This window comes from Calliopsis andreniformis, unplaced genomic scaffold (genome assembly GCF_051401765.1).
Source record: "Calliopsis andreniformis isolate RMS-2024a unplaced genomic scaffold, iyCalAndr_principal scaffold0022, whole genome shotgun sequence".
NCBI lineage: Eukaryota > Metazoa > Arthropoda > Insecta > Hymenoptera > Andrenidae > Calliopsis > Calliopsis andreniformis.
In genome coordinates, this window is record NW_027480432.1 from 12228841 (window position 1) to 12254138 (window position 25298).

General features: G+C 32.7%; 1 protein-coding gene across 2 annotated transcripts in view; it reads right to left on the bottom strand.

Annotated features, from left to right (window-relative positions):
• The window catches only part of Shn (zinc finger protein schnurri), an 84795-nt gene that overhangs the window by 12831 nt on the left and 46666 nt on the right, over nt 1-25298 (bottom strand). For both annotated transcript variants that reach the window (XR_013003110.1, XM_076390628.1), the window contains exons 3-6: nt 11615-12096; nt 4097-6842; nt 3736-3856; nt 1569-3623 (exon numbers count right to left, since the gene is read on the bottom strand). Coding sequence is in view for 1 of the 2 variants with exons in the window: in XM_076390628.1 (XP_076246743.1) it covers nt 1569-3623; nt 3736-3856; nt 4097-6842; nt 11615-12096 (5404 nt within the window). In the remaining variant the exon portion in view is untranslated. The remainder of the gene's footprint in view (nt 1-1568; nt 3624-3735; nt 3857-4096; nt 6843-11614; nt 12097-25298) is intronic.

The window sequence follows — 25298 nt, forward strand, 5'->3', positions numbered from 1 at the left end:
GAAATTATGACTTATGAAACAATATTATGCTACTACAACCGAGAGCAACTCAACAGACATAGCAAGATATTTGCTCTATTGTCTCCATGTCTCATTACTAACAATAAATAATTCTAAGTATTTCCCAGTGTTTCTCAGCTGAACTTTATTAATGTGATGTGAAAAACGTATATAAAACATATTCAAAATGACTAGAAGTAACTGACTAACTAATTCCTAAGGCTTAGGAATAAGTTCCTAAGGCTTAGTAATAAGTTAATTAACTACGCGAAGAGGTCCCCTTGATGGGCCACTTGATTTATTGTAAGTGAATGTCTATTAAGATGCTCCCAAGTATAGTATTGTGATTATAATCTCTGCTGGATTATATATTTTATGCTAAATATATCAGTCTTACATGTATAGAAGTAAATATCTTACAAAAGATATTACTTATGGCTATTTTGATAGCGGCATGGCTGAGAGTTCTTTAACATACATATCTAGGGACAAGTCGCGTTACTTGTTCCCAGAAATGCCCCTGTATTCGCATATTTTGTTTTCAAAAGTCATGTGAATCTTATAGATGTGCGTATCATGTATCGTTGTGCTCAATGTGAATAAGATAAACATCCCAGTAGCCAACCACGTCCGGGTACTTGAACACTAACTCTAATTTTGTTTAATTTTACGTTTGAATTCTAACGTACCTAACGGAAAACAAAAAATATTGTATTATAAAATAGTATATTCAGCTACTGGGACGTAATTTAAATGTCAGAACATGGAATTTTAGATTGTCCACTTACTGGGACATATGACATCTTAAGCGTCCAGGTATTGAGACAGTCACCTTAGACTCCGATGCAGCTACGTGAGTAATGAACATACGTGAATATTACTACGAAAGTAGCCTTAGTGATGAATTCAGCTACGTAAACAGCTTTATGACATACTAATTTGGGAAACAAAAAATATGCGATGCTTAAAAATTTCTAATTTTTTACTCATTCGACATGTACCATAATCGACAAAAAACAAAGCTTCATCCAAATCGATGTCTGACAGTTAAATGATATCGATGTTGTTAGTCAATATGGAACTAGAAGTAAAATATAAATACAAATTTTTAACTTTTAATCAATTTTTGCTTAATCAAATTTGACACATTTTTCCTTTAACCTTTAACTATGAACATGGAGCCTGATGGATTCTACGTGATAAATTTTTATTATTGCTCTTATTTAAATGTGAAAGATTTTATAATGGAAGTGGGGAATATAATGTAATATCTCGTTTTTACATTCTAATTAATACCATATTAATTTTATAATTATTTTATTAAAATAAAATATATTAATAGTATATTTTTATAATATATCAAAATATATTAAAATGTATCAATAGATCATAATTAAAGTCTTTGTATCTTAAAATTGAGTGTCCATAGTTGAAGGTTAATAATAGAAGTCCATGTTTGGGTTTAATAATGTTTTATAAAAGAAAAGAATAGCTCTCGAATATCTTAATGATTGGATAATAATTAAATATCATGAATAGTATGTTATGGTTGTGTTTATATTACTCACCTGACGTAATTAGGTGTAGGTCCACTAGAAGGCTGTAAAAATTCAGCTTGTGGTTTGGTACCTCCCGCTGTAGGCGAGGGTGACCTGAAACCTGGTCCTCCGACAACCATTTTCCGAGCAACCGTATGTTTAATGCTTTCTACCATGTTCTGTTTGGCCATTTCCGTATGCTTCACCTCAATTCGATCCACGTTTCTCACATCTACAGTTGGCCGTCTCGATACATCTTGTATCTTTGAGGCTTCGTGCATTGTTAATGACATTATTTCATAGTTAATACTTTGCTCCTGAGCTTGTGTATGTCTGTATTCTGACAGTAAAATTTCATTACTTGGAGGTCTGTTATCTCCATTAGTATGCCTCATTTCTATGTTACTCGAAGATACTACGTCTGGATTCGACCGTATGTCGTGGTTTGGAGGTTTGAATTCGCGACTTGGAGGTCTCAGTTCTGGCCTACACAATTTATAGTCTTGATTGGGAGGTCGTAATTCTTGTAACTGACCTCTATAGTCTTGGTTGAGGGCTCGCATTTCTCTACTAGGCGGTCTCATATCCAAATTTCGAGGGCTTTGACTCTGCATTCGCAGATCTGTTAATACATTTCTCATTTCATGACTGGTTGGTCGCATTTCTTGATTAACCACGTGACATTCTCGAGCTCTTTCCAATTCGTTCATTGTCCTCTTAGAATTCAACACTATATTCTTATCATTGTCGTTGTTTAAGCGTGACATTGATAAAAGCCGGTTATTAGTGTCTATATTATAAGACTTTGGAGAATGACATTCAACATTTTGCGGTGTACTCCTACTAGGGGATTCTGCGGAATAAGTGGCTCCTCTATCGGCGCAGTTATTACCTTTAACTATATCATACTCCATGCTCGTTTTAGAATTAACAGAATCTATTAATGTTGTATGCTCGAAATTCTCATTTTCAGACAATGTTCGATTTTCTTGCTCTTTATCTTTGTGAATCGACTCAATATCGAACGACAGACGTTCCATTGCAACATTATTTTGATAAATTTGTTCGCTAATATCCATTTTAACATCGTCTGTGTTGTGTTTTGATATATGTAAGATTCTGGAATCCATTACAGTTTGTTGTATCTTACTGTCGACATAAGTTACAGTAGAAATATTATTTGATTCTATGCTTCTTGATCTTGGAGATGGTTGCCTCGAATAAATATTATCCCTTTCGTTCGGTTGCCTTTCCATTTTCGTATTTCCAACTCGATATTGTTGCTTAATTTTACTGTCCATAACGTGTCTTTCAGTGAGATATGCTTGCAACATGTGACCTTCGGCATCTGGTTTCCATTCCCTTCCTTGTATCGGCAATCTTTCCATAGTTTGAACAATCGTTTGTAACAAGATTGGTTCCGAGACAGGTGTTAAAATGTCTGTTGGTTTAGCTCTTTGCAGTATGGGTGACGGCAACGATTGTACAGTGGATTTCGTTGTGAGGTCCATAGGCTGTGACAAGTTATTTCGAGAATCTGTATCGATCACTTCCACTTCTAGTTTAGAATTCTCCTTTTTCGAGGACTGAATCACAGTAGTCCTTGGTTCTTCCGGAACGTTTCGGCTTGATGGAAAATAATAACGATAGGATAAATCATTTCGAACAAGAGTGGTTCCTTGGGTACTGATATCTTGATTGACGAAACGGGTGTTGGTTATTGTAATCGACACACTCGAGGGTGGCGATGATACTGAGAAAGTTAGCGAGTAAGGATACGTTGTTGGTCTTCCAGAGGGTAACAGCCCTGGAAGAATATTTGTATTACGTTGTGAAAGGCTTAGCAAACTCTGAGCAGCTTCTTGTTCTTCACTTCCTGACTCTTCGCTCTCTTCTCCTTCGCTCTCTTCTTCTTCCTCTGAGGAATCTTCAGTGTTGTCACCTGCTGCTAGCCGAGCAATAGCTTCTTTATCAATGTTATCATCACAAACTGTTGTAGGTACAGGAAGGATGGCCAGTTCAATACATTTTTTGTAGTGAGCTTTTGATTTCATATGTTTTGTAAGATTACCTTTGGTTTTGAAACTGCATAAATGAAAAAAGAAATAATTATATGTATTTGTCATACAAAGTTTGTATACAGATGCATATTGTACAGAGAATGAAAAAATCTGTAAAGAGTATTACAATTACTTACCTAAAAGCACAATGCTTACATGTGTACGGTCTTACATCTGTATGTGTTCTGATATGTTTTTTTAACATTGATGGTTTCTTACAGCGAATACCACATTCATCGCAAACGTATCGACCTCGACCTTACAAACCAGAAAAACAAATAAATAATAGGGTCCTGAAACTTCGTTGTTTCAGAACAAAATCAAAATAGATACAGGTATCTATACAGATGTTAAACAAAAAATATTTGTATTAACATTCTCTACTGTGGTACATTACTAATTTCTAATAAATAGTAAAAACAGTATAACAATTGATGATCATTGTTTGAATGTGAAATCTACAAATATATAATGCAAATTGAAATCTCATTTTCTCACCTCTTCCTCTAACATATGTGTAGTCTTCGTTACTTTCGAAGCCTCCCTCAAATATTTTAATTCTCTTCGCCTTCTCTTGCATGTCGCTGTCCATTTCACTATCCGCACTTGTGGGAGTAGTTGGTCGTTGCGAGGAATGCGTTAAAATATCATCTTGCTTTTTCCAGGCAGTAGTATAATTAAGCGGTCTATGTCTTGAATCGTAGTGAACCATATCAACATCAGACGGTGATTCTTTACATATTTTCCAATTTGAGTACATGGATAAACCGTGTTGTTGTGTAACATACATAGGCTGCGGCCTGTTTAGGGTACAATAAAATACTCTGGTGGAACACTTCAGGCCTAAATATGTATAAGCATGTCCGTTCAAGTAAAGTTGTCCGTAAGATTTCTTCGGTCGTGGAGTTTCTGGGCTAATAAGTGGAAGCGTATTTGCCGTGGGAGTGATACCATGATGTTTTTTCGGCGTGAAAGTACCTGGTTTCAATGGTAACGAAGTAGGTCTCAAAAATTTATTCGAATTAATCTCCTCTGTTGTAACCTCGTTATTTTTTGGCGATTTCACCTCGCGTTCATCCGCCTTAACAATATCCATGGAACTTTTGCTTGGCACTTCAGTTTTAGGAGTATCTTGGTTCGCTAGCACCATAGATGGTACAGAATCAGCTTCCAATTTTGCTCCATTATAAACATTATAATTTTCAATCATTTTTCCTCTATTTTCAGTCAGATTCCCTTTCAGACGTCCATTTTCGATAGGAGGTGGCGAATCATATTTAAATATTGCATTGCATTGTGAAGATTCAACCGGCATCCTGCAGGTTTCCAATTCAGTTATATTCCACGTTGACAGCCTCTTTCTGCTTTCAGTAGATTCCTTTGGTGAATATTTCAATTTGCTACAGGAGTTTGAAGAAGCGACATCCGAATCGCTGTTATTTCCATAACTAAAAGTTTTGTCGACTTTGGAGCTTCTTTCACACAAAAATTCTGCTCTCTCTCTCGGACTTTCTATACTTCTATATTTATTACTCACGTTATTTTTAATATGGCGATCAAGCTCCGTTTTATTACTTTCACTCGTAGATGGAATCCTACGATATTTCTCGGTGGAAGTCTCAATCTTAACGCTAGGAACTTTCGAACTCGTAAATCCAGGCTTCAAAATATCGTTTCCTGGAGGAGTTTTATAGCCAAATCTCGAGTCCTTTGCTGGGCTCGCGAGATCCAACGGCTGACCCATTATCGATGTGGATATTGGGCCTGGAATTCCAGGTATGTTCGGTGCCTGTATTTTCACTGGACTGGCGAGATCTAAAGGTTGAGAGGTCGTATGAAGGCCAGGTAGACCTGGTATCACTTTATATCCGGTATCTCCAGTCACTATGCTTGAAGATATGTCCATAGTTGGTGTCAGGGTGTGTGGTCCGGGCATGCCAGGAACATAAGGTATAACTTTACCACCGTGAAGTATACTCGTAATGCCCGGTTGGGGCAAAGTTAGAGGGTTGTAGGCAGTGATAGTCGTAAGAGGGTTTAGATGTGGCTCCAGATAATTATAGCATGACATACTGGGGGTTATGTTTGGAGTTGATATGTTCGGTATGATCGGCGCCAACATCTTCGGCGTATTGGGCAAGGATATAGAGGAACTCGGTGTGCTGGTTGGCGTGCTGGGCGGTTTGTGCAGCATGGTACCTCCCGAGTGGAGACCTGATCGAACTACAATCGATGCAGTCTCCGAAGTAGCACAATTAGTACTCACAATGTGCTCGCTCGTCGGAGAATTCGTTTGCCGCGGCTCGATCCTCATAGTTTTCGTTTCTCCGCTGTTGTCCAGTATCCTAACCTCCCCACCAAACATTTGTAACGAATTCGGTCGCGGATATTTACTAAGCTCTTCGAGAGATCTCAACGTAGTGGGCACGGATTCTGGTTTCTGCTTCTTCATTGGTGGCGCGTATGCATCGACGAGTCTTGTGTTACCCAAAAGTGGTCCGGGAGAAGGTAAAGGTTGTAACGTATTATAATAATCGGAAGACTTTGTGTCGAATTCAGATTCTCGTTTATCGAACTCTATCTGATATTCTCTACGAGGACTTACGCTACCTCTACAGTAGTATTTCCTATGAGCATCGAGATTGTCAATGCTCGAATAAGGGATATCACAAGAGGGGCAAAGATATTCCTCCTTTTCTACCGTTCCTTCTTCACTTGAATTTTGATTTTTCAACACGAGGTCTTTGATCACAGAACTTTCCGAATTGTTTGGGCAATCTTTATTCTCTTGAATAAAGCTTTCGCTGTAACATCGTTTTCTTGAAAGAGATTCCTCGGCGGAAGTAAGATTCAACGGCTGATCGCTTTGCTTTATTTCTACGAGACTTTGTTGCCTTTGAATCAGCTTGTGAAGACATGGATCTACCGCGTCAACGATCACCTGGTTATCAGTAATGATTTTATTTATATGTTCTTGTACTTGTTCTGGATTAAGCTTCGAAGTAGCAATAGCAGACGTCGAGGAAGAACTATTAGTGGAAGATGTGGATGAAAGAGAAGACGTTTCGGTGTCGTTATTAACGCACTGAAGTGCTGTATGAAATTTTGGCTTATAGATTTTTCCAGTTTTAATTGTTTTCACGGTAGTAACGATCGTCGTGGGTGTCGATGACGGAGGAGGCGGTGGTGTACCAGTACCATTGCTTGCACTATCGGACAGGCTTATGTCTGAATCTTCTGATACCTGTAAAAAATGTATTTCGTTTATTCTGTGAAACTAATCACTTTTCGAAAAGTGATACATTCAACTACGTACATTAATTAACTGCCAATGTTACCCCGGTTACGGGATGGCATTAACAGATAACACCGTATCAATCTGATATTACATTGGCATTACAATTTTTTTTTAATACCTAATTCATTTAATTTTTTCAGTTTATTTTAACGATTAATGTATTTTTGTCTTGATTAGTTTAGAGTAATGTACATAATCAAAGATATGAAATTTTTACTAGAAATTAATCTTTTTATTCATTTATTTACAATGTAATTATTGAAATTTAATTAAGATCTTCAGATTTTCAAAAACACAAAAATTCGAATTTTCATAAATACAAATATTGAAATTCATCAATTTTTCAATAATGAAATCTTTAAAAATTATATACAATCTCATTAGAAACGTACAAACTCAACTGCCAATGTTACCCCGTATTACAAATGTTCCCCCATTGTTTACAGTATTTCTTGTAATCTGAGGACGAGAATCATATGAAAGTTTTATCAGAGATTTGCTGCACTTTAGTTCTTTGCCGCGGAGGCTTCAGCATCCAGAAGTGGGACAAGAACTATCTTCCAACAATCCGTCTTTACGGAAGCAAACCGAATAAGTGTATTCTTCTCATTCTGTTATTTATGTGGTCTGCCCGCATTTTGAATGAATGAAATCATTCATTGCCATTAACCCTCCATTTAGTAGGTCATTCATTCAGTTCTACAGATTACTTACGGATGATACTGGTGTACGTTGTGTGTATAATTGTCAACGATTGTTAGTTGTGATTTTTTATCTTTCAGTGAGAAACGTTCAAATGTTCTTATTGAAAAAAGCGATAGTTGAAAAAGAGCGTGTTCGAGGTTGCATTCTGCTGACTTTTAAGTTGAAAAAAATAGTGATAGGAATAAAATGGTTTACTGAAGATGCTTATAGTGAGGGCACTATATCTGCATATATGTGCGGAAAATGGTTTAAACAATTCAGAAGAGGAAATTTTGATTTAAGTGATGAAAACACAGTGAAAGGTCAGCAGGAATGGAAACAGATGATTTGTTGCTGTTGTTGAAAGAAAATCCAACTCAATCGTCCAGTGAGCTTGCAAAGCAGCTTAAGTTTAAAGTACAAAAGTACAAAAGGAAGAACAGTGGATTCCGCATATTTTGATTGAAAGTGTAATTTTACATCGGTATTGGAATTTGTTTTCTCCTGATTTGTAAGTTAGGATAAGAAATTCTCCCTTATTCAGCACATTTTCCAGATGCAACACCTTCTAATTACCATTCGTTTCAAATGATGCAACACAGCCTCGGAGAGCAATCAGTTTGAAAATTCTACAGAGTGAAAAATTGTAAAATCTCTAAACCCTCGAAATTCTTTAGGAATGATATACAATTTTTACAAGAGAAGTGGAGGAGGTAATAAAAGTTAACAGCAGATAGTTCAATTAAAAAGACTTAGCCAACGACCTAATATATCTATGTATACGCATTATAATAATTATTTATATATATTACGTTACTGTATAAATATTAGCTACTATATATGCCTATAGATTAATACAATTATTCTATTTAAAAATATAGTGCCATCTAAAATTGTTACTAAAACATTGATTTAATAAAAAAAGTGGTATCTATAGAAAAATTTATACTGTTCTTAAATGAATGTGTTATTGGAATATAAATGAAATACTTGTCTCTATTTTTAATGTTCGTTCGCACTTGATACATCCTTTAATACATCAAACAGTACGTTTATAAATCTATATGTTACCATTATGTATAAATTTATGCAGTAGAAAAGATGAAGTCAATACCAAGAAAGATTTCATCACCAATCGAATAATTCTTTAATCAAGCAGCTGTGTGAATCAGTTAATGTAAAAAATGCAATATTCCGTCGTATTTGTTAGTATTGTAGTAACTCAAACTTTGCACATAGCGAAAGGTCAAACAATCAAAATTGCTGACATACGTGTCAATATTCCGTGATCGATAATCTGAACTAATTACCCACTGTCAGCCAATACAAGTCGAGTGCAGCCGCGAGACAAATTTATCTCAATAAATTCCGAATATTCACTGGTACTCATGAGTAAGAGCCAATGCACCCGAGCGATATTTTGATACACGATTTCGTTTCGATCATACGTTTTCTTTGTTTTCCCAATTACAAAGAACGAAGACAGATCGCAACGAGATCGCGCATCAAAATATCACTCATGTTCATTGACCCTAAATTAGCGGACGATCGAGGGATATCACTAATCTTGAAGCAGATAATAATCTTGAAGAAAGCTTTTTAATAAGTCAGACACCATTTTAACGTGATCTTCGAGAAACGTTAAATTCGAATCACAAATTTTGAGCAATTACATCGAGGAGCGGCCTAATGTTCATATCAATAAAGATTCGATATTACAAAATTTATATCGTGTATTTATTCCATTATTTATTAAATACTGAAAAACATGCATCACTTTCGTTTACTCTGAACACCTTAATATTCCTATCACTAAAAGATCTATCAGATCACTTCAACCAGCGGTCGGTTAGATCAGTTGCATTCGACCCTTGGACCTCCTTATGTTCGAATCCAACTAATGCATTACGTGATGAATCAGTTATGACAAATTAAATGTTTATAATTTCTGTATTATGTCAATGAGAAGATTCCCATTATGTTAACAAGATTTTACTGATAAAAATAAGTTTAAACACGATCTCAATCAGATTATTTTAAAGTGAATAATGTAATCTACCACTACAATAAAGAAACTTTCGATTATAAGAGATTAATTCATCCCTTCCCTACTTTCCATTTCAAATTCATACTATCGTACGAAAACATTGTAGTAGTGAATCTTTTATTGACACCAAATAATTCAATTCCTAAATCAATGAACATTTTTTCATAGCTGTAAAATAGGAATTATAAAAATTTCAAATTAAATGCAATGGTATTGCCGGTGAAATGCACAGTATTGGCCAAAAAAAAGTTCATAGATTTGTGTTGAAAATTCAATTCTGTTATCGTGCATCGTATCCTTACTAGAGTAACATTAGTAGTATCCCTTATGTTCACTCGATTCAAATAATACCAAACACTATGCAAATCGTACAATCTTTAATGTTTGGTTTTGGAAGTTGGTTTGAAATTGGGGAAATTATTTTTTTTATGTGACGTAACTTCATTATAAATTACTTAAATTCTATAGCGTTTAGTATTATTTTCTTAATTCGCGTTACTTTTTAGGGATCAGCAAACCCAGTATGATGGCATAAATTTCACCGGAGAAATGTCAGAAATTTTACGGGGTAGAGAATTCCACATTCCAAAGTGAGATAAAAATCAAGAATAAAATTGAGCAGTGCCGTAATTACTTAGAAAAATTCACTTACGTCACTGTCGAGCTGTTCAAATTTCTGACACTTATCGTCGACCATCCTCTATTCTGTTCTCTAATCAGATTCTATATGCTTCTCGAACACCCAAATTAAAGAGGTGGGAGTTGTTAAAAAGTAGCAACTAGGATGTAGATCTGTTCATAGAAAGGTTAAAGACATAGTAGGAAAATAAAGGAAAATAAATACAGTGACGAACAAAATTGTTCAAATACTAGACCGAAACATTGTCAATTTTTGGATTACTGTAACTTCGGGAAAAGAAATCGTAAACTAATCTTTCTAGAGTCATTTTAAAGGGCCAATTCTCAACTTTCACATTCCTAAGTTGAATTTCGACGTAGATGTTTCTACACTAAAAGAAGTAAATGAGAAAGTGAAGATAGTTTTTTTAATTGTAAAAATTCAAATGACTCCAGTTTCCTTAAAAATTTCTTTCCGCGATTAAAATTACCGTATATTTAAAAAATTGAAGCCTTGCGTTTAAAAAAACGATGATAGACGTTGATGTGCTATTTTTTTCTTGCCAAGTTATTTCATTTGGAATAAAATGTGTTAGTGGCATTGAAATATTAAGAATACAAATTAACTTCGACCCTAATTGTTATAACTAGAATAAGCACACGACATTTTGCTGGTCTTTGTTCACCACGCGAGTTTATATAGTTAGACCTAGATCTCGTGTGTGTGTTCGATCGTATTAAACTCCTCCTAATGTACTTTGGGTATTATTCTGTTGGTAATATACACTTTATTCGAAGTGGAATAACTCGGTAATAAAAAATCGTACACGAACATTTATCTAAGAGTTTTAATTGCGAGACTTCAGTCTTTAAATACGTGGTGCTTTGGATCGCAAACAAAATTTGTAAAGAAACTGAAACTGAATGAATTTTTAATTTTACAATTTTTTAAATCTTCGTGAAAATTCAATTTAACCCTCTGTGGACATATTGGGCCCATTTTGTCCGCAGGAAATTCCGATTATTTTGTAAACTTCTTCCAAATTTTTATTTTTCACATTAAAATAGAGACTTCAATAAATATTTTGGAACTTTTTTAGATTTTTTGACAGCTTAGAACGGTAAAAAAATAGTCGCGGGCAAAATAAGCCGAGTGTACCTACGGAGGGTTAAAGGATCTGAAAATACAGTATTGGCCCTTTAAACCAACTTCAGCAAAATTAGTGTTCTTTTTTACGAAATTACAGTGATTAAAAAATTGACAATGTTTTGACCTCATAAATTTGGACAAATTTGTGCGTCACTGTATCTGTTTACACGCTAATGCACCGAAAATAGATGCTAAATATGTAAATGAAAATGTATCTACCTTGCTGGTATCGCCACCTTCCATCTTCAGAGCGTGAGCACGAGATCTGCAGTGCTTGTAGAGATTTGACTTGGTTTTAAATGCGAAACCGCAGGGAACGCAAGGATAGGGCCTCTCATTGGTGTGAGCTCTGATGTGTTTTTGTAAAACACTCGGCTTTGCGCACGAGAGTCTGCAGTAAGGACACACGTAGCCGCTTTTCCTAGACTCCGTCGGTTCACCATCAGCAGGCTCCAGAGGAACTTCCACCTTGATCGGGTCTTTAAGCGATTCTTTTGGGTCTTTAGTCGAATCCTTCTTTTTGGTTTCCTCCGAAGAACCGATGTTGGACCCGGTATCCTTCTTTGGTTCCACCTTCGGCGTAACCTCAGTTGTTGCCATTTTCTTGAACTTTTTGTGCAGGTACTTTGGTTCGCCATCGTTGTTATTGTTATTGTTGTTATTCGATAACTGTGGGTCTGTCATCGCCACGCTATGAGTCTCTGGAACAATACAACAATATAAATTGCTTAACAAATACTTTTATCCCAACATCATTAAAACATCAGAAAATTTAGTACTGGATTATTTGTTCGTAAAATAATAATAGGTACTAATTGTAAATATATATACGCGTAAGTACAAGTTATTCACGTGTACTCAATGTTGATTCAACTTCCAAGCGATTAAATTTGATATTTCCTTACGATTGGTTTGAGTCAGTAAATGTAAATTTTTGCAAGCACTGTTTACTCTACGCTTTATATATCCTTCATTGGTTTCTAAAAAACTGATAACGAACCTAAATAGGTAGAACGATAAGGAGTGAAACAATTACGTTACGACGAATAATTAGTAACAATTTTCGTCTTATTTTTATAGGACTACCGTCAATAAGCTGATAAGATTTATTGGTAATTATTAGGAATAGTACCGATTTTAATGACTTTGATATATGTTCTCAAGGTCGATGTCCTAATTTTCACTTATAGGAACGGACAACTCAAACAATTCTTGACACACTGACACTTTCTATCTTTCTCTGTCTTGTTCAATGGCTCCCGTGCAAGAAGAAGATAAAGTCTCGGTGCAGCTAGAATCGTTTGAGCTGGATGTATGTACACATAATGTACATATAATAATCACCACTGCCATGCCGCGTTGCCTGCGCCTTCATTAGGGTTTAGTTTCGAAGACATGCAAAAGAATTTGCAATACAAATTACTAACCTTAATCTTTTTAATACTAATCCAAGTCTACTTCAAATCTATGTTTATGTTTATGTCTACGTGTATATAAAAAAAAGATAGAAAGGGTAGGATTATATCTGACCAATTGTTTGTGCTTCTTATTTGACGGACGAATAGATGATTTAACAATTGAAGAGACCTTTTTTGCGTTTGCAGTAGTTATTGAAAGGATTTGTTTTGAAGATAGTTAAAGCAGGTATAGAACAACGACAAAAACGTCACGGTCTTATCAGGGGCGGGACTTAAATTTTTATCTTGCCAGGCTATTATATTTTTGTCATTTGGCAATGAAAAAAAAAGAGTAAGCAAAAATCATAAGCTTTTGAAATACTAGATTCAAAAGTATTTTTTTGCGAAAATTTATTATTTAGCTTTTTAATATCTATTATTTTAAATGTTTTTCGATTTACAATTAAGCTCTTCAAATTTATTGATTAAATAATTAAAATCAATAGAATTTAAAACTTCATATTCCGTATTTTGGTAATGTCAATACGTTTTGAACATTTTACCCTTTGCAATCGAATGTCGTCATAGTGGCGGCATTTAACATTTGGTTTTGAATATGCTGATCGTATAGGGTCAATAAGTTATTAATGTTTATATAAAATCCCAAAATGTGAACAAAATTTACGCAAAAATGTCATTTAGAGCCAGTTTTTGAACCCCTTATAGTGGACTTTGACGCCATTTTTCTAATGATTATTAAATAATTTATTATTAAATTAATAATATTTAATATTAATTTTAATTAATTTTAATTAATTTTAATATTAATTTAATATTAATATTAAATATTAATTTAATATTAATATTAAATATTATTGTTATTAGGGGGTGGAGTACTATAGCTTCCAATCGTTGTTTTTTTTAAACTAATTGCCCATTTGAGAAACTTTCCTTGTCAATACTCGAGTAACAGTAAACACGGGTGAGACTTGGTTCAATGAGCGTTTGAGCTTGAAAGAACGCTAACATTTTAACTTGTACTTAATGTATGTGTTATTAATATTTCAGAAAATCACGTTCCTTAATTTTAATACATGCATCTATGTATTTTTCGTTGTGAATTGTGAATTCAATTTTAAAGTATCATGAAAATATTTGTGGTTGTAAGGCGAAACGAGCTATGTCACATTTTCGGGAAATTCGAGTTAAGGCTTTACTTGAGATCTAGAATACAGAATTTGTATTTTCAGAAAAAAAGAAGGATATTAATTAAAGGACATAATTAAAGGACATTAAGAATTTTTTCACTTAAAAATAAAGGTTCAAGAAAACAGACATAAGGCAGTATTGAAGTAGAAAACTTTAAACGCTAATATCTTGAAAACAAAAATGCGTGATAGATCATTTTGTTTTATAACTATAAATATATGAACGTATTTCTAAAGCATTGTAACGTAACAGGTTATTTTGTTTCTGTTTTCTGCTATCTGCATACTTCTTCTCAAGTACCTACTCTATACACGTGAACCCATTTCTTTTAATTTTCTATAACTTCTATGATTTCTTTCTTTTTGGTTCTAACGACAGATGCAAGCAATCTGTTCTTAAAATAATTGATTCTAAGTAATAACGTATAATCCGACATGTAGTGACCTTAATTTTCAGTAAATGTATTATGTATTATCGAGCATTTACCAATCTGTATAAGTACTAAGTAAATAAACTTCGTTACTGCATCAAATTAAGACGTATAATGGGGAGAATATATTTCTGAAATACTAAAAGTGAAATAATTTTAGAAAATTATTAATTTTATTTTCGTGATGATATGTAGCTTTTAGCAGTGAGTCTAAAATCAATTGAAGTTTTTCAAATCTATGTTGTAACTTTTAATATGTTTCAAATTTTGTAACGTGAGCCTCCTTCACCTTCAGGTTTATTCGTAGTAAGAATTTCTTGAAAATCTGGAAAACTTAAGATCTTTCTTTTAAATGAGTTGTACTGTAAACCTTGCAAAAGTTTTAATGATCAAAGGATTTATTATCAACTAAAATTATGTTCTATGTCACTAAGACACAAGATCAAAACAATAATGTAATATTTTGTGAAAAAAAACAGTATACCTATATTTTTACAACGAAACTGTGCTCAATATTTTGAAATTTGTTAAAACACTTTGTAATATATATTACTGAAGGAATAAATATAACAAATAGTAAAGGGAGTTCAAATCTTAATTTTGAACCGATTCGAAGTTTTTCAAGACTATGAAGATTCAACAAGTCTTGAAAGACAACTCGAATTGTTCAAATTTGCTTTAATAATTTAGTTAACCGTAGATACTGCTTACTTAGACAAAAATCCATATTAAAAATACTTCTAAGATATTGAATTATTACCCACTTCTCGAGACCAATATCTTTCAAAATTTGTTAAACTACCGAGACTGTCCAATAGAGATTCACTAGAATCAAAATTCAAGATTCAAATGATTCGAATTTTTCATCATGTATATAAGTTTTGAACCATTTTGAACTGTTTTACTTGACATCACTGGGCACAAGGGTAAAGAGAATAAATTACTCCGCTCACTTCACAAGTCCCCACTTTTAACACTCTTCGTTATTTTCCTTCATTCTCTTCGTCTCTCGATTCTATTTGCGCTGATTTCGGCCAATAACGAAAATGCGTATAAGAGAAGATTGGCCTACTCTAGCGTGACCCATTAGACCCACATTCCTTCGACTATTTAGCACTCTTTTCAGCTCTGTACAATAGTTTGATATCCATATATAACAGCGGTCGAACCAAAGTATTTAATATCTTGCAAACGTTTACATTTCATTATTACGTATCAATATTTTCATGGCGTTTAAATTTCATTAAGGGTACTTGTCTCCAACAAAGCTGGGAATTCAGCAGAAAGCTAAACTATGCTATACTATGCTAACTTTAAACGTTTCCACCAAAAGCTAACCTATGTTGTGCTGTTTTTTTACGAAGTTAAACTATGCCCAGGGTTGCCGGAGGAATTCCCTTTTTCCCACTCCTTCCAAGTGGACAAAAGGGAATTCTTTTGGCAAACCTGGCTATACTTTTCTTGTTTCTGAAAAATCGCTCACGAGGTAGTTTTGTGTTACGTCGAGCCAATAACGTAGCTTTCGAAACAAGCAGCACAGTTTCGTTTAGCTCCTCGTGCAAACACTAAAAGCTAAAAACATCGTGTATATTGTATTGCAGCATATTTTTTAAACATAGCATGGCATAGCTTAAGATTTGAAATGATTCTAATCTAAATAATACTTGAATAATTTCGAATCGTTTCAAAACCGAGGTCCGAACGTGTATCGATATTTATATTCATACAGTTGGTTCTCACGTCGCATCGCTGGAAATGACCTGCGCGGCACTTAAGATCTATTATTGTCAGCCTGTTTCGCTTATTGAATTATTGATACATTTTACTATACTTTCGTTTCGATCAATTTTTGGAATGGAGTTGCTTAAATGTTAGTATAGGTATCTATACGTATGTATACATCTCGGTCATATGCAATAAAAGTGACACAATTCAAAAATGTACGTTTATCAAAATGTACTTTATATTAAACTGCTTTATAGTCGTAATTTGTAAACCACGTTTCCTGAGTTGTGTCATTTTTATGGTATATGAGAGATGTCCGTGGGAAAGTTCAAAAGAAACTAGGCAAAAAACATCTGCAGCTAAAGGTGGGTCTACACTACATATCATATAACAAGGTTATGTAACATTTTAGAAATTAGAAAAGAAACATATGTATAACATCTCTCTTTTCTGTTTATTTAAATGATACATAACTTTGTTATATAACATATAGTGTAGACTTTTACTTTACATTTCTCAAAAGTCTACTCAAAAGGTATGAGAAATTTACGACGTGGTAAGCGCTCGAAATTTCGATCAGGGCTGTGTAAAGTATTTCAAATCAGATTTCTACAGGGTGGTTCACCAGATATTACCATCTCGATTTACATCATTATTATGATACACAATCAAAAATAATTCAGATAAAGTTGAAAGGTTTCGAAAGGGACATATTCTGATGTTATTAGGTTTTTTATTGGTGGACGTGCATAGAACATATGGAGATCATTAATGTTTTTTTTAAATGAGGTCATATATTTTCTATCGCACCAATCAATGCAACTTGATATTCCTTATAAAAAAGTATTATGTATTTATGATTAAATTCATCAGTTTAGGAAATATTTTGATTTTAATGTAAATTAAAATATCCAAAAGCGACTAAATTTTACATAAAGACAATAGTTGAACTTTTCTTTAAAGTTTGCATTTACAACGCTGTGGACTACAATCGTAAACATAGTTAACATTAAATAACAGCAAGAAATCGACCATAAAGAGATTTTCGATTTCGATAAAGAAATAAGTAAAGCTCGCGAGGAAAGGGATACAACTTAAAAAAATATGATCAGGAGAAGCGAAGAAGTATTTATGAACATTAAACAAAATTAATAAAATTAGTACACAAAATAAAAAATTAAATTTTAGGAAGCAAATCGAGGTTAAATAAATTGGTACTAATAATGGTACTATTGGTGCTAATTCCATTTAAACGTAAAAACAGATTTTCTTACATGTGATTCGATGTAAAATCAAAGAACTGGGTATTCAACAAATTTTTTAAGTCTGTTTAAAACAAAAAAAATTGATGTGTGGTAAAAAAGTCGATCTTTCGAAAAATCGATATAACATTGCCATTTTCGATAGACTATCCCTATTTGTAATACATTTTCTGTTGAAAAAATAATTTACAGTGTGTATCTCTTTATAGTTAGTAACATGGAACTTTAAATTACCAGAGATTGCTGAAAGGATCAAACGACAATTTGTTTCGCTTGTGAAAAGTCGATTTCTTCCTGTTTATCATTAAATTTGTTATTTGCTAATGTTACACATATCTAGCACGTAATGAAAGAAGTAGATTTTTTACAAGGATTTTGCTACGACTACTTTAGTAAAAAATAACTATGTTAGGAGTAGTTAAAACAAAAAATCAACATTCTAATAGTAGTAGGTCAATGTTTTCTTTCACACATTCTTTCATAATTTATAACATTCTCGGTTTAAAACACATAGATATGTATGTGTAATTGCGTGTACATGACGATAAAATATACCAAATGTTTGTTTGTACAAAATTTGTTAATACCTTATCAATTTATATTATTACAACAAATTATATTTAACTTACAAATCTGTACATAATAAAAGTCTCTTACATAACAAATAAAGAAATCAAAATTTCATATTAATCGCATGTTTAATTTGAAATATTAATATTAACCTTAAAATTAATTATTAAAAATATCAGTAACTACACTTAACAAACTGCATTCATATTTTAGATAACATTTATCTCTTTAAGTATCTATTAAAATAGGAGAGTGTGGTATAAAATAGGGTCTACTTATTTTATTATTTATAGTGTTTATATTTCTTATAAATAACATGAAAATATTTATGTTATACTTTCTTTTTAGTTAATTTTTCTTTCTTAACTTTCAACAGATATTTCATTGATTGATGTACTTATTGTTTAAACGTATAACGTATACTACACACTTACACTTAAACTGAAAGAATGAACTGTAGATGTCTCTCTATAAGCTATTGCTTTCAATCATGTGATTCGTTGGTTAGACAAACAGTCTACAAGGGACAAAATGTGAGAACCTTGTATATCATAGAGTTTAAATACACTATGGGAAAAAAATGTTTAAGTATACTCAGAATAAAATATTGGGAAAAGGAGGATTTATAATAGATTATTATGATTACTTTCTATCTTACTCACAGTCGTGAGTAGAAATTGCAGCCTAGCAAATAAATGATTAAATATGGCTTAGACATGGATTATACCATAGGATGCAGACATGCAACGACAAAGTAGATGAAATTACTTCAAATCACGCTGTAGTGCATGAATCAAGAAAAATCAATATCAGTAAAAAAGAGTGTTAGTCCTTCTCTTAGAATTAATTAAGTAGGCTCGACTAGATAAGCACGTTTAACATGTATTTATAAGATTATTCAATATTCAAGACCTGAAAGGTCATTTTTATGGATTCGTGCAAGAATTACGTTATGAAAGCGGAAGGAGGCGAGTTCAACAGTTCAAATCATTCTGCTTACGTATGGATAAGACCGTAAAAAAGTTTACTAAGTGATGGTCTTGCTTGTCATTACGCTGATCAGAAATCATTCAAAACGAGTGATATTCGTTTCAATTTTTAACATGAAGTATGGTATTATAACGATGACAATAATCTGACAATGTTAACAGTTTCGTATAACTACATATCTATAGCTGTAAAGCAAAACGACACATGTCACATTTTCCAAAAATTCGAATTTTATTAATTTTAATTTGACAATGCGTCCTGTTATTATTAGGAGTCCTACTATTATTGCCTCTATCTATACAAATAAAAGGTAAGAAACTAATACTTAATATTTGGAAGTCAAATTATGCAGAAGAGAAAACACAATGAAACAATTTCACGAATCACAAAAATGGAAATCCACGCAGCACTTACTAATGCTGAATAACAAATGGATGCGCGTAATTCCATTGTTTTATGATGCTATTCTGAAATAGGTATGGAGCTCATCACTTGAGTGCAATACATATTTAATGAAATATAAATCGGGGGTTTGATCAAATATCATGTGATTCAAATTATAGTTAACGAGATTGCATAATTTTACAATTAGTCTGATTTATATCGTATTTTTGATTGATATATAATATGCATAGGATGAAGTTTTCGATATACTGGTTCCTCACCGATTTTGAAGATTTTCAAATATGTCATAAAGAAGGCGATTTTGAACAACTTTTTCCTTTGCCCATAATAGGCGGTCTGCTTTAATTTTCGAGGTATTTGCAAACAACTTTCTACTACACAGTTAAATTGTAACTTATACAGTATGTCCCACGAAATCCTGAACAGTCGATTATTTGGTAACCTATAAAGAGACGAAAAAAGTTTTTACATGAAATCGAATGGCAAGAGGGGGCTGATTTTGGCCGTAACAATTTTTTTTTATCATTATTGTTTACAGAGATAAGTTTGGTTTTTTAAATGGGATCATATATTTTTTACATGTTATCGACAGTGTATGCGCGAGCCCGATGCAGCCATTTATCTATTGTTCCTATAAAGACATCGTGGTAATCGGCAGGCAATATGCGCAACGAGTGTACAACTCCTTTACTGATCGACACATAGTGTACCAAACAGTGCTAAATACACTGTCTTCGAGGAAATTCAAAATTTTGAAACCCTCCCCCGTAAAAGGGCCTAACCCAGACCAACTCTGGTGCATCTTTTTTTCGAATTAGGAGAATATTAACATGTATGAAAACATTATGGAAAATGTGGAACGATATTTCGTTGAAATTCAACATTGAAATTGGCCAAGTTTAATGTTTTAGTGCACTGTGTTCATAGAAACAATAGATAAGCGAACTGTGTAGTACATAAAGTTTTATGCAAATATCTCGAAAACTAAGGCCGACCGCCAATTTTGTGCAAATGAAAAAGTTATTTAAAATCGCCTCCTTTATAGCATATTTGAAAAACGTCAAAATAGGTTAGGAACCGGTAGATCGAGAATTTGACCATGTATAGTTCAATTTTCAACTACAGTAAAGCACTTTTATTATTAGCATTTGAATTATGATTTTTGTTTAGTAACTAACAAGGAAAGTTTCCTAGATAGGCAATTAATGGAAAAAAACAAAACGATTGGAAGCTAAAGTACTTCATCACCTCGTAACTGAAATAAATTTCATTTGCTCGTAAAAATTTGATAGTCGTTAAAAAAATAGTGTCAAAATCTGCAAAAACGGTTCCGAGACTTGGTATAAATGACATTTTTTTGTAAATTTTATTCACATTTTGGGGTTTTCTAGGTATTTATAAGTAATATTACTAGAATAAAAAAAGCTCGTGTCCTGATTTCCCTAGTGGGTGCAAAATATCTTATATCTATTCCTGTCGAACTTCGAACTCCATTTGGGTATGGTACACTTATAAAGTTGTATGAATGCATATACGAACGAAAATACTTGTATATTTTTATTTATTATGCATTCTCATTATACATTCCTGCTATGTAGGTACCTATATTGTACAGTTATATACCATTCTATGTACATACTTTATGTGCATACTAATGTGCACGCTAATTTATTTCTAATCTTTCTGTCTAATCTAAAAAAAACAAAATTAATAGACTATAACAAGAGTGCACGGACCATTCCACGCCAACTCGATCACTTTTGTACCTGGATATCAGGTACAATTTTTCGTGCCTGCGAATTAAAAAATTGGAATTGAAAGGGGAAAGACTAGAGAATATGGACATATTTTTTTCAAATTTTTTGACATTCGAAGCAAGTTTCAAATTTGCAAAACAAGAATATTTCTTTTTGTATTGAAAAACTCTTTTTCGAAATATAAAAAATATTGATTCGAATACGTATATTCTTCAAGATTAACAGAAAAAAACTGAATTTTGTAGTCTTGAAAGTTTCGGAGATATAAATTTAAACGTGAATAGTTGTCGTAAGAATCGTCAAAAACTGTAAACTTTGGGGGATTGTATTTTTTAAATAATTTCAAAAATATCAAAATGATGACTTAACCCCTCTTAATTTCACATGGGCTACTATATATTTCAATAGTAATTGCATGTTACATTCACTATCTACGAGAGACCATTCCAAACTGTTAACCTCTGATTTTGATGAAACCTAGCAGGTTTGCAAGGTAGCCAAAAATATTCGACACGTATTATTTTTTCTTAGCCCCCCAAATTTTAGAGTATATGTAAACTGGTTTTGTAATTAAAAAATGTGTAAAGTCATACAGGATTTTATAGTCGAAATCTTTAAGTTACGAATCAACCAGTCTTCGCGCTCAATTCAACTACTTGACTTGATTTAGAATATTTTCAATACTCTGTAATGTAATGTAAAGTAGACATCACATTTGTTTATGAACAATAAATAATAACTTTGAATGAAAACGGATTTATAACCTATCTTTACTTACTATGCACCAAGTGTCATCACTTGTATTTTGAATCGTTTTCACCCTTCACGAAGAGTATGCAACATTACATAAATTTAATAAACAATTTGACATTTCATGATGCACACAGTGATGAAAACATCATAAGGCTATATGTATTTTTCGAGACAACTCGTTTCAGGGTTTAATTTCACGCAAAACTTGAATAGTCTACGATTACTCTCACCCTTTCTTTTTGTTAATACAAAAATTCAAAATTTTACTTGTCTTGCATGGCATGTTTCGATTTTTAATATTTACATATAAATTTGCGAAAAAACTAATCAGTATTTTGCCGAAGAAAATAATGAAAATACCTATATTAATTGTGAATACATTTTTTAGACTAATAGCTACTTTTAAAAATTGTTCACATAAGTTGATTCAAATTATACAATCACTTCACTTACATAATTTTTCTACAATAATTTCAGAGGTATTAAAAGTACGATAGGTGTTCCCCCTAAACTTGCACAGGCGGCTTTTACCCCTTTCAATCTGACAATGAATATTAGCCAAGAAAAAACGATTCCTATCTGCCATTCTATCTGCCAAACGTTGGCGGTTACTCTATCAAAGTCGAAGACTGACATTTCAGAATGAACCCTTGTCAGTTCTTAATGCTGCATCCAGTCGCCAGACGGTTCAGGTATAATGATTTTGTGCACTGAAAGACATCTACATATGTAATATATTACGTATAATTAATTTACTTTCAGTAACAAATTAAATGTTTTCGCTGAGAAAGTACTTATTGTATCCGCGTGGAGTTGTATCGAGATCGACACAATTTTTAGAAGCGCAATGTCCTTAGAGATACTTTCACAAGCTTTGTGAGTACAATTAAATAATAGAACAATATTATTCTATAGATGTTAGAAGCTAGTGTTCCTCCAATATTTGTTTAATACTTCCATATTTTATCAACTGGAATTGTATTAGCAATATTAAAATCTGATAAAAATTTAAAGGTAGACAGATAATCCTCCTCGGCTCCCTCCTCGCCATCTTCCCATTTTCATGTCACGAAATATCACAGGGTCAAAAAAAGTCCCTCTATCGCGTTATTATAAATGGTATGCGTAATCGCTTTCGCTAATAATACATTAGACTCAAGAATGGGTGTGAGACGAGGAGTGGCCTTTTCCACTCTGATCAATTAGACCTCCATTCTTTCCGTCTGTCAATGTCTCAATCGTATACAATGCTTGGGTACTTGCGTCTATGGCTCTAAGGCAACACGACCCATATTATATTTTCAAAAAAATCGAGTTAAAGCCTTAATTGAAATATATAATACAGAATTTATATTTTCACAAAAAAGAAATAACATTAAACGAATTGTTTTCACGTAAAAATAAGGATTCAAGAAGACACAAATTCATAAGACATTATAAAAGTTAAAATCATTAAACACCAATGTCTCGAAAACAAGAAAATGCGACTTAGATCAGTTCACCTTAAAATTACAGATGTTTAACTCAATAAAGCTCAAAATTGCGTAGACGCAACATTTCACTTCCTTTTTTTAAAGTGAATTTACATTATTGAATTCTGCTGCCTTTTGAAAACAAAAAAGATTGAAGTATTTATAACATTAAAATATACAAGCTTTTTGTAAGTCAGCCTGTTTCATGGATCTTTTGCATTTGTAGGCGCCTAAACATGTAGTGTTTATTATTACTGAAGGTTTTTTGTAGAGTACTAGTATCCCAAGCAGTAATAACAAAATTACAAAGCATTAATTACAAAATATTCAATTTTTATTATTTTCGTCTTCTCTATTGGAATTTAAGCGTGAACCATGGTATTTGTAGTTGTAATAACTAGACTGCGGATTTTTATGCATTTATAGGAAATTTTAATATGTACAAAAATGTACAATCCTCATGGCCCCTAAAAATGTACCAAAGATGGAAGGTTTAATACATTTTACAATACTTCAAGAGTGAAAGAGATCTCTATTTAGGTTCTATTTTCCTAATTGTGTTTATGAAAATAGGAATTTGTATAAACAAAAATTAATATTTGTCAAGAAATGAGAATAATGATCATTTAAATTGGAGCGTATTTTGTTTAGTTTTCCGAGTCGATTGAAGATATATGTAGAGTATCATAGAGATATAGAGATATACATAGAGTAGAGTCTACAAACATATAGATGCATTTAGATAGAAAGTACTCTATAGTGCAATGTGCTTTTACGATAATCATAAATTTTATAAGAGGTTCTAAAATATCTGGGTGATGATATTAACGATTATAATTATCATGATGAATTTCAATAATCAGTTAGTTTTGTCAGTTCTGTTGCTCATGAATATTTCTCCTACGAGACATGTTTTAGTTTTACATATCGCTTTTCCTTTTTAATTGGGCTACCTAGCATCGTTTTAAACCCTAGTAGCGGTTTGCAGAGATTCAAGTTGCACAGAAAATAACGGACGACTCGATTTCATTTAATTCGAATTCAGAATGGACTCAACAATGTCTTAAATAAACTCGCGATTTCGTACGGGCTTATATAATATTAAATCGTAATTAAAATCCCTCACATTGATAAGAAAATACGAAAGAAACGAAATACCTATTAATACACAGCAATAGGTATCAGTTCCTAGTGGTACGAAGTTCAGAATTGTAATTTGTTAGTACTTCTACAAATTTTATTTCAAAATATGTAGGTATCTACAATTAAATACTTCCACATTTCATTGTGAATTGCATACTTTTTTATTCGGATTCGGCACAGTAGAATTATCCGAACCAAAACATGAAATGACTGTTCGAATAATCATATAAAATATTGTTTATAGTGAAACATGTTATAGATATTAATATTAAACAAATATAAAGACTTTATAATAAAAATTTAACAACTAACACAACAATTCTATATTATCATATTCATCAGCTAATTTCATTATAATTTCACTATGTTCCAATTTATAAAGAGGAAAAAGAGAGAGAATGTATAACTGAAATACGAGCATTACAGGTAAATACATATTTCTCTTCCTTACTTACTAGGGTTCACTAAAACTCGGATAGTTGTAATGGAAAGCTAAATAAAAAACGATTTTTTGTGTGAGTGAGCGAGTGAATGGGTGGGCGAGTAAACGAGCGTGTACAGTAATAGGCTAATATAACTAGTTTGTAATGTCCAAAGGCAAAATGTAACTAATAAAGAAAATATTATAAAAACAACTTCTTATTCTTAGACAACACTGTGAATAATCGAACTTTCCATTAATCGAATTTTTCATAAATCAAAGTTCTAATAATAATCATTTCTGTTTAATTTGTTAACGTTCGTCTAAAAATATTACATTAATCCACAAGTTAGTATTCACGTTTATATC